At 39.6% G+C, this 10,693-nt stretch overlaps 1 protein-coding gene across 8 annotated transcripts in view; it reads right to left on the bottom strand.

Moving 5' to 3' along the window:
• Positions 1–346: 346 nt before the first annotated feature.
• ENOX1 (ecto-NOX disulfide-thiol exchanger 1) overlaps positions 347–10,693 on the bottom strand; it is a 356,774-nt gene continuing 346,427 nt past the window's right edge. For all 8 annotated transcript variants that reach the window (XM_054271527.1, XM_054271533.1, XM_054271532.1 and 5 more), the window contains 3 exons: positions 7,393–7,495; positions 4,299–4,384; positions 347–1,299 (listed from right to left, as the gene is read on the bottom strand). In XM_054271527.1, coding sequence (XP_054127502.1) covers positions 1,168–1,299; positions 4,299–4,384; positions 7,393–7,495 — 321 coding nt within the window. In that variant the 3' untranslated portion in view covers positions 347–1,167. The remainder of the gene's footprint in view (positions 1,300–4,298; positions 4,385–7,392; positions 7,496–10,693) is intronic.

Genomic DNA, 10,693 nt, shown 5'->3' with positions numbered 1-10,693 from the left:
TCTCTCGTGTCTGGCTCCTCTGCCTGCACAGCGGTGTGCCCAAGAGGGAGCTGCTGTTTCTTACCCACAGCAGCTCTTACCCAACACAACAATGAAAAGAGGAAATTTGAATGTGTTCATTTTTCACCCATCTGCTTGCTGAAAAATAAAATCAAAGGCCCATGCTGCTACTTCTTCTACCAATATTTTAATCTTAGCTAATATTGCAAGCTCTTTTTTGATTTATAACTCAATTAACAAAGTCATCTGCAATTAATAGTTCATGTAGGGGAAAGATGTTCCAGGAATCTCTTGCTGGATCAATTAAAATTCAATAACGTCAGAAGAAATACTTATGCAAACAATATGGTAGAAGTCATATTTATTGATAAAAATTAATATATCTGCTATAAAATTTGTAACAGTAATGCAACTGAATATTTATTTTGATGCATAAACCTGAATGTTACATACCAAATACAATACAGTAACACTGGTTTCTTCCTTATTTACATGTTTATGAAAATTGATATGCAATCCATGTTAAAAGAACTTGTAATGGAGAATAGTTACATTAGAAAAATAATATTCTTGATAAAGCATTCTTGAGGACTCCAATCACATTTTCAGGCCTCTTTCAATAAGGCAAAAATCCCTGGTACAGCATATAACTTAATTTACAAAATACAATAACCTCAGACACATCTTCAAGTTTTCTTTTGGTATGCTTTTCCTCACTGTAAAATTACTCAATTCTCTTACTAAACAGAAAGAACTTTCTATAACAAAACTTAATGAGTTCTATTACATATCACATATAGATCGCTGTAGCTTAGCGACCATAACCGGGCAATCTTTCTCCTTAACTGTTTGCTCAATGAGCTTTTCTTAGATGTAGGACATGTAGTATTTTGAAATCATTATGACTGTGGTATCTTTCTTCAGTTTTCATAGGAAACAATCTGTCACATTTTGAAACTTTTTTTGAAATTTTATTTTATTTTAGGAACTGGTGCACAACTACATTTCCACTCACAAGAGAACGTCACAAATGTAACTAAAATTAGGCTTGGATAACTTTGAAAACATACTACTATGTGCCCAAACCCAAATTTCTTACTTTAATACTTTATAACCCTGCCATGCTCTAGGAATTCTTCTTCTGCATAGCTTCATTACTAGTCACAGTCAGACAGTTTTAATTCCTTCAAAGGCACAAAACTTCCACCTCTTTTCCAGTGTTGCTCCTACACCAGTGAATTCTTGTTTAAACATGCGTGGCAGTCTCATCAAAAGCATTTCTATCTCATTTGCAGAGATCTGACAAAGAAACAAAGGTAAAATTGAAGTGAGAAAGCTGTCCTGTAGCTTGTAACGAGGAAACACTGAGAACAGATGTAATAGGGGTGTGGGGGGAGACAAATCCAGGCCATATGAAAACAGCCAACCATTTTTTCAACCTTAGCCTGATATGGCTTTCCAGACTCCAAAGAAAGTGCAGATTCCTTGAAGGAATGATTTTGCTCTTGTAGATGCCTGTAAAGCATCCCCCTGTAAAGCAATGGCAAGTGCCATGCTGGGGCTGTGGCCACAGTGTGGTATGAAGTCCATCTAAAAACTACAGTCATAGGTGCTCTTGTGAGGACGAGGAAGCAGATGGGACCTTATTCTTCTTCTCAGCCTATGTGGTTTTGAATGCTTTTCCCAGCTCCATCAGCTTTTCTCTTTCAAAAATATTTTGATCAGCTCCCTGTTGTTACTGAAGGCTGACTATCCATGGAGCCACCTTCCCTTGGTCTTACCCAGTTCAGCAGCCCCAGATAATTAAGCAGTAAAGCTCCCAGTTCTGCATTGCTCAGGATGTTTTTATCATTTTGAAACCTTAATGACTGCTCACCTTCCTAATAGGCAAGATGCTCTCATTACAGAAAACACTTTCACAAAGGCAACCTTTCTGGTATAATCAGTAGGGAAGTCAAGAAATGAACAGTCATAGAATATGAGCCATTTTATCCTACTGCTTCTAAAGTGGTGGTCATGAAAGGAACAGCAAAGAAATCTATGGGTGCTGCCTGTCATCCACAGGTATCTCCATGGTTTGAAAGGTTTATCAGGAAATAATGATATTTCTGCTTATTCATAGTAGTAGAAACCTTCCCTGGAGAAACCTTTCCTTTTTGAAACAGTATATAAACATAAAATGTGCTATTTATACTTCACTGCACCCATGGGGGGTAAGAAAATATCTATTGCCTCTTATTTTTCTGTAGAGGTTAGTGCAGCAAAAAGATTAAATTATTTTTTAAAGGTGGCACCAAAACTCAGTGCTGGAGGCAGTCTAAAGCCTCAGCGCGATCCAACCCATCTTTTAAGTACTCACATGGCAGTAGTGGGTGACTGGTTACTTTTGTGCAATGTATACTGAGCCCTCAGCCCACACGGGTATGCTGACCTTATCATTCCTGTTCAGGCGAGGAATGACAGGCTAACCATGGAAAGTAATTGAAATTCATCTCTGAGACTGCATCTCTGGATCGCGCTATTAAAAAGTAATTTGTTTCTACAAGCAGTTGCTTCCAAAATAAACCAACGAGGTCAAATTTTGCAGCTCGTGTTTATTATGCAGTAGGTGGGTCCAGAGGTAGCTGCAGAGATGGCAGACAATGCTCCTTCCTTGAGGGCTCTGTTTGCAAGTCAAGAGCTTGATCCTGGCAGCCTCACAGGAGCCCACGTGTTACTCACGTGAGCAAAAACTCAAGGGCAGAGCCCACAGCCAGGCACAAGAAGGGACCACAGCAGTGCAGGGTGAGAATGCTGGAGAGCTCACTAGGGAGAAGCAATGAGCAGCAGGGCTGGAGCCCAGAGAGTCCGTATTTTGGAATGACTGGTGTCATCACTCAAGAGATACAGAGCTGCAGAGGTCATCCAGGGAAAAAAGCAGTTGAAACTTTGACAAATGCTGTGTTAAGGAGGGACTTGAAAGATAACTGAGGAGATTGGACAGACTGGGTGATGCAGGACAAGACTAAGCAAAGTGAATGTGGCAGGGGCACAGAGAAGCAGAAGAATGGGTGGAGGTGTGAAGCTCTGGATTCATCAGGTCTTGATAAAACCAGATATTATGAAAAAAATTTGAAATTCACCAGTTTCTCACCTATTTCTCCCATCCCCATCCCCTACTCCCTTTTCATTGCGGGTGGCAGTGGGCTGTAAAGCACTAGCAAACCTGAGTTGCCATGGCCTGAAGGCAGTGCCTACCAAATTCATCATCCTTCCTCACTCATCAATGCAGCCTGTTGTAATTCCAGTGTGCTTCTAGTTCAGGATCTCCTCTGATTTTAGCTCTACACTTTTTCATAGAAACAGAGGAGGGATCCAGGATCATCCAGAAGCACGAAGCAGCTCACCAAAGCAGTGAGAAGCTATCTTAGCTATGGGTTGAGGACACTGCTCAGGAACAAAACATTACCAGGATCAAAGGAGATGTGTTGCAAGATCTGGGAAAGCACCATCACCCAAGTATTGCCAGACATGGGACAGAGCTATGGCTGCCACAGAGTGACCCCTGCATCTGCTAAGCTGCTGCTTAGCACTTGGAGTACCATTCACCTCATCATTTCACACTTGAGCTTCTCACCTTCTGACTTGCTTAATATTCAGCGCAGAGAAATAGGCCTATTTGGGGGCTTGACTTAATCTCATTCTACAGCAGATATTAAAAAGTAAGTAAAGAATCTTATCCTACAGGTATTTATTGACTGTATGTGAACTGATGCATTAAACACTTTGCACACTGTTTTGTGTTGGCCTCGCTTTTGTCTTGGCCACAGCTTCACTGAAATTAGTGCACCCAATTCCTTTATGTGGTTGTGTCTGCTCCCACATGGAGACAAAAGACATGAAACATGGTCCACTCCTGTGATCATAAAGGTTCAGTGTGACATGCAACTTACAGCTTTTCAAAGAACAAAGGGCCATCTCCAAAAACTGCACAGTTTGATGGCCATGGCCATGCCTGCCTCTTCTTCTGCTTTTTTTCTCCCCAGCTATATTTCAGAATCATGTGCCATAAAATCAGCTGCTAGTCTTTGCCATTTAGAGCTCTGCTCTTCAGTGCCACAAAGGATAGCTAAGCAGTTTGAGGCAAAGACCTCAACACAAGCATGTGCACTGTAATTTGCAAATGAATAAAGACTGCAAACCCCCAAGCCCCATATCCCATTATCTTTCTAATGGAAATGCATGAAGAGTTTAACCTGCAGTAAAGAATAATACAATATTTCTAAAGAGAAAATAGATTTTGATTAATTTTTTTTTACCCTAGAGTCCAACTGCTGCATATAAGACCAAAGATACTCTATATTGGCTCCAAAAGGGTGGACGTGAAGAAATGTGGATATGATACCTGTATTAAAAACAAACAGACACAAAGTGTTAAAATTACTTCAGACACTGTATCATCAAAATAGGCAAAATAATTCTGAAGAGTCTGTTCTGAGGTTTTCAGCATGAATTATGACTCTTATTTTCCTTGCACAACCCAATAAACATAACAAAACAGCAAATTTTTAATACAGTCATAGTAATGTGCTAAATACAATAGCTCATCTTCAGGAATGACAGCAGTTAGCAAGTAAGTGACCAAGATAATATACTGATGAATAAAGGAATTTCTAAACAAAGCCTTGCCGGGAGCATTTCAACTACTAATTTTATGCTTGATTTACCAATATAAAATTGTGGATATCGTAATGGTAAAATTATTGGTTTTTTACCCTTCACTGGATTCTCTGTTGTGAAAACGTTTCATACAATTGTGTCAGAACCCTCACTCCCTCAAATTTTTCTAGTAATTATGCAGATGCTGGTTATGAAAAGTACTTAATCCGTATTACCCCTAAATGCTGCTGAAGAAAACACAAATGCTTTATGACACATTTGCTTATTTACTTTTTCTTAAGAGAGAGCATGTTCTGTCTATCTTCATTGTTGTTTCAGGATGATCATAAAAGGTATGGGAATTAAAAATGGCTTAGAAGGAGTCAGGATCTAAGTCTAGAGGTCTTTTTTTGCAGTGAAAATCAAGTGACAGTATTAATAATGATGACCAGAGAAAACAAGATTTGGGGCATCAGTATTGCTATTAAAAGCACTACCCAATTTCTCTTCTTCTAAGCAATTTCTCTTCTTCTAAGCAAACAGTGAAAATACAAAATGGCATGTGTGTTACTGGCTGTTTGGGGAGAGCTGAACTGTAAGAATCAGAACAAATATTTTCAACCCTCTTTGGATGGGCTTCTTAGCTGAACCACCCTAGGGGAAGTTTCTTATACTTAAATCACAAACACCAGGATTAAAAATGCTTACAAATGACAAAAATGGGTCACTGTATCTTGTGTACTACAAGCCATACTGCTTTCTTGATGCTGAATGAATTTGGATAATCTTGGATTTAGTTTTTCCCTAAGTACCGGCCGTGGTTGAAACTGATAAGCAATATTTAACGCATTTTAGACTGGCTTTGCAAAGCACACCTTTTTTCCTCCTCCAATTTTCAAACAGCATTTACAAACTTCTGGTCCTGCATTTGAAGTGGCATATAATAAATTTTTTACTATGGCAAGTCCTAGCAGCAGTGACCTTCTTTGTGCTGTGGGTGACTACAGGTAACCACACAAGAGCTCTAGAAGCAGAAGTCAAGACCATCACACTTGGGTGAGATGACTGGAAATCCAATTTGTACTCAAATCACATTTTACCAGTGTCATTGCATCTGTTATGTGGTTCTTGAGGCTTTTGAATTCAGGACATTCAAAGCCAGTTCTTTCATATAATGTAAATAGTAAGTAATTTGTCAATATTTTGTAATTATTGACTGGAGTTCCATGACAATTTTTTTTCTTTTATGCTCTTTTCCTCGAAGACAACACTGCATTTTTTTAAAATACAGAAAAACTTAGTGAGTGGATGGAGGCAAGGCCCATTATTCCCTTGCCATATCTGATCATGCCTCAGAGAAAGAGATAACATGAAATCCATCTTGAGGAATCTTTAATCTTTGGACTGTAACAGTGAGTCAGTTGTGGGATATTATGACCAGTAATATCTTAACTGAGGTTATTCTGTTTATCTGAGTGTGCCACTGAACAGCAGATGTTTAGGACCCACTTTGGGACACTGCCACCATTCGTTACAGTCAGATATTGAGTGACCTAGAAAAAAAGTTTGTTATTCCATTCTTTTAATCCCATTCTTGCAATCTTTCTCACAGACTGAACTTCAAGAAGATCAAGTACTGCCCCTGCAATTAAAACTTCTGGATTTAATTATAAAAAGCAGAATTCAATCAAGTCATACATTTCTGTATAGTTCACTGTTTGCATCTGAATAATCACAGGGAGTTTGTGTACTAAGCACTTTAAATGTTTAGATACATTCTTCACTTTTAAATGACCTCTTTGGTCTGAATTGAACTTGTGAGCTGCTGAATCTGTGCCTCAGCAATAGGCCAGCAATCTTCCTGGTGCCTAGGTGATGAAAACGAGTTGCATTTAAACAAACTAAGGCAGTCTTGGAACTACCATTTATCAGGATACCACTGATTTGTGAAAAGACTAAACCAAAGAAATTGAACCTGTTCTTTCAGCTCAACATTTCTGTTGCCATGCCAAAGGGTATGCTTTGGAGCTGTGGGCCTTCATACTACCTGAAAACCTACTCCACTGAAACCAAATGCAAAATATGTGTGGGTCTAAACAGGGGGCATGTTCCCTCCAAGGCTGGCATGGGTACAGCCAGTTCTGTGTGGCTAAATGCCAGTTAGCTGGCCCACTGCCTATAAGCTTTAGGCACTATTTAAGAGTTTATTTTAAAAATTTTATTCTAGGTAAAGGGTATGACAGTCCTTGTGGTATTCTTTATAAATATTCATATTGCTAATTCCCTCACCTAATGTCAAAGGCATAAATCTGGCTTGCTTAATACATGTAGTAGATACATTTTTTGCTTGGTAGTTTACTAATATTATTTCCATCCCCTTCTCCTTCACCACCATTTCTAATAAACACATAACAAGCTATACAACTCTGGCCTGCTAAATCTTGATGTAAATAAAGTCATCATACATTTATGCTGCAAGTCTAAATGCAGCATGAATATATGATGACTTTAGATTCTGCAATTTTCTTCATACCTGAAATCCTTTCATTAAACTGCAGAAATTTTCAGAATGGCAAAGTTCAGTTGCATTTTAGGATTTTTTTCTTACTAAAAGCCATTTTGAACCCAGATAAAAAAAAATTCTATTATTTTTTCTTTTTTACTTAGCACAAAGATGTGTGTAAACATATAGGCAAAACAGAAACCTGTTAGAGGGCATTTTGTTCTCAGAAATCTTCTTTGAGGTTATCTTACCTATTAATAGTGCCTCTTTCTCTGATTTTAGACCTGGGCTTCGTTTCTCTGAGTTTTTTTCTCTGTCCTGGTTGACCAATGCTACTGTCAATACATTGATTTCCTATAAAGTTTAAAAAACAAATAGGTGGTCATGTAGATTTCATTTATCTCAATTAAACTTGTCTGCTTCATTTTAACTATATACATTTTAACTATATAAAAAAATCATTACTTTAATTCACATCTAAAGACAAGACAATTATAAATAATTGATTTGTTTGCAGATTATTAAGACACATTTTGAACTACCTTTATGCCAAGTGCTGCCAAGAAGAGAAATTTTGCTTGAGGAGTAAGTAATAACTTTGTTGCTAGTGCTTCTTTATTATAACAGCTGGAGAGATTGTGCCATAAAGTGTGGGAATGGTCAGAAAATTCACATTTTGTAGCTATTAAATCTGTAAACCAAGATCGCCTCCAGGGAACATGGATGGAGACATTCAGCTACAGCCATAAGAGTAAATTCAGCAGTCACTAACAACATTTCTAGCTACTAGAGCACAACCCTCTGCCCTGTTACACTCTTCAACCAGTGCCTGGCATCTGTCATGGCATTGGCCCATCCCAAACAACTCTCAGGTATGTTTTGGGGGTCAGCACCCCCATTTCAGGAAGACCGTTCCTAACAGGTGATTTGCATAAAGCCATCTTATTTTAAGGACTGAAAGAGCACCAACCTGAAGGGCAAACAAGTCAAGGCTCCCACTTGGAGCTCTTTTTTTCTGGAATCGGGTGTCCTGAACCACCCAAATTTTATCTGAGAGATCACATAGCAGATGCTCCATCAGAAGTAGCCAGGCACTCTTGTGACTGGGCACAGATGAAGGAAATAAATTATTTCCAAGGCATGCAAGTGACCTCAGAGTGTATTGCATGATATTCAAGCATATCCATGGGCTGTTTCCATGGAGCAGCCAATGTGCAATGACTCGTTCCTCGGTGAGGCCGTGACTCACCCTGCTGCATCTGCTCTGGGGAATGCTCAGCAGGTCCATGCAAAACCTTGGAGGCAGAGAGCATGGTGCTGGAGACACGGTGCTGTGAGGTGGGACTGTGAAGGAATGGTGCTCTTGTTCTATTTGAGGGAGTCAAGGTAAGTTGCTGAAGGTTGTGTGGGACTGGGCAGCCTTAAAGGCAAGGAAATATGTACTATTTGGTATAATGATGTGGCTCATTTAGGACATACCCTTAATGTGATGCCTTGCTCCAAAACTTTTGGCAAGGATTTTTGGCAATAGAAGAGGGACACTGGGATTGGATTGCTTGAAGGCATTTCTGAAGGTGTAAATAATCCATGCTAAAAAAAGGCATAAACTCCAAAGTATATCAAATGTGCCTCTTCATGGATGACTAAAGGCTTCACAGTCTGTGAGATTGGTAAAAAGAGTCACACACTTCCCCATTTTTAATTGAAAAAGAAAAAGAAACTACAAACAGCATGAGCCAAAATGTTGTAGTCTGTGCTCAGTGACGTAGTCTGTGCTCTTCACAGGCCTACTCCAAGGGGCAGCTGCCTCGTGGCTCACATGCATCGTGGCTACCAGTGCTCCTTCGTGTCACAAAGAAGAACAAGCTGCCATGTGTCAGCCAAGGAACTCTGCGTGCACACAAGTGACACCTGGCCTGCACCAAAGGAGGCGTGATGTCCATTCGGTGATCTGGGCTTTGTCACAGTTGTAATGGGCAGCTGAGGTGTTTCTCCTGGCCTCAGGTCTATGGGGAGTTGTGCACATGTCAACCTTTGCTGGCTTTTTAGTTAGTAGAGATCAAATAACTTTTCAGTTGTGTAATTTTAGTTTTGTGAGTCTGCAGTTCAAGAGTTGGCAGTGATCCCCTCTGAAAACAAGGGTGCTCCTGGGTGCTCTGGCAGCTCCATCACCTTGGCATTAACACTCCTGTAGTGTTGTAATGCACAAGGCACACTGTAGCAGCAGCAGCATGCTTTAAATTGTCCAGCACTGTTGATTCCACTCCTGACAGAGCCAAAGGCTAATGCAAATTCTGATCTCCTGCTGGCCATGACATCCAAAAGCAGTGAAAGAAGAAACTGAAACAAACGGTGTTTACACGACTTTCTCCAAGAGGGCAGTAATGACAAGAGGGTTACAGATCAGAACAGAGCTGGATGACAGATTTTGTGATACTGCAGCAGAAAAGCAGAGCAGCAGATACCACCAGAGCTTATATAGCTTAAGATGCAACTTGACTTCATCAGAGATGGAAAAGCAGTCTAAAAATAGCAAATCCTGAGGGGGAAAGGTGGGAGCAGAGAGATGTGTATTTGATATAACAGGCCCCAAACACAGCACACCCGCAGTTTCAGGTGGGATTAGAAGTTTTGTCAAGCAGTGATGCAGAGAAAGAAACTATAATCCCATTGGGAGCAAGGAACAGATGGATTCTCATTTAATGCCTAGATTTGAGCCTGTGCAGAATGTTTTGTATGATTTATAGGACAGTGTAAATGGATGCTAAAGGAAGTCACATCAAGTCTTCCTTAGCTGTATGCTGGAACAGAGGATAAAAGAGTAAAAATTTTTTTATGGGGAAGCCTGAAGAAATGAGTGGCAAAGATAGATACCCAGCAAACCACTGGCTTTAGAAGAAAGTTGCAGGCTCTTGGAGGCTTTAAAATGAGAGGTTCTGCCATTCAATGCTACCTGCCTCACAGAAGATAATAAATTAGATCACTCTGATGTATTCAGCTGCCAAAAGAAGTTTGCACAGGCCATGAGAAAATACAGGGTGTGCATAGCCACATAAAGTAAATCAGAATTCAGTAGCAATGCTGCTAGGATTTAATAGTGGTTTAAGAGAAATGGCATAACTGGGTCTAAAAAATGGGTGTGAAATTCACCCAGAAACTGGGTTAATTATAGCATAAGTGAAAACCTTAAGAATCTGACAGCATACTGCAGATACAAATCTGGTACCTATGAAACCTTTACAATAAATCTTCATGCAGTTAATTTACACATTTTTAGAGGCACTACTTATGTCAACCCACAGAAACAAGACTTTTAAAAGTACAGAGGTGAATGAGGCAATAAATAATTGGAAAAAACCAGTCAGGTCACCTCTCTGATGTGAGAAAAAACGACTGATCACCAGATGCCTGAGGAAAATGATTTAATATATACTGCATTACAGTATTTCCTTTCTTTCCTGGAGACCATTCTTTATTTGGCAAATTATATTTTCTGAGGCCCTAAGCAGTCTCCTTCAGCAGGTTTCATTACAAAAGGAATATTTTGCTACC

Source organism: Melozone crissalis, unplaced genomic scaffold (genome assembly GCF_028551555.1).
Source record: "Melozone crissalis strain CALT ecotype California unplaced genomic scaffold, PUWL_Pcris_2 ptg000013l_1, whole genome shotgun sequence".
NCBI classification, from domain to species: Eukaryota; Metazoa; Chordata; class Aves; order Passeriformes; family Passerellidae; genus Melozone; species Melozone crissalis.
The sequence above is the reverse complement of the archived record's forward strand: the minus strand, read 5'-3'. Positions and strand labels throughout refer to the sequence as shown.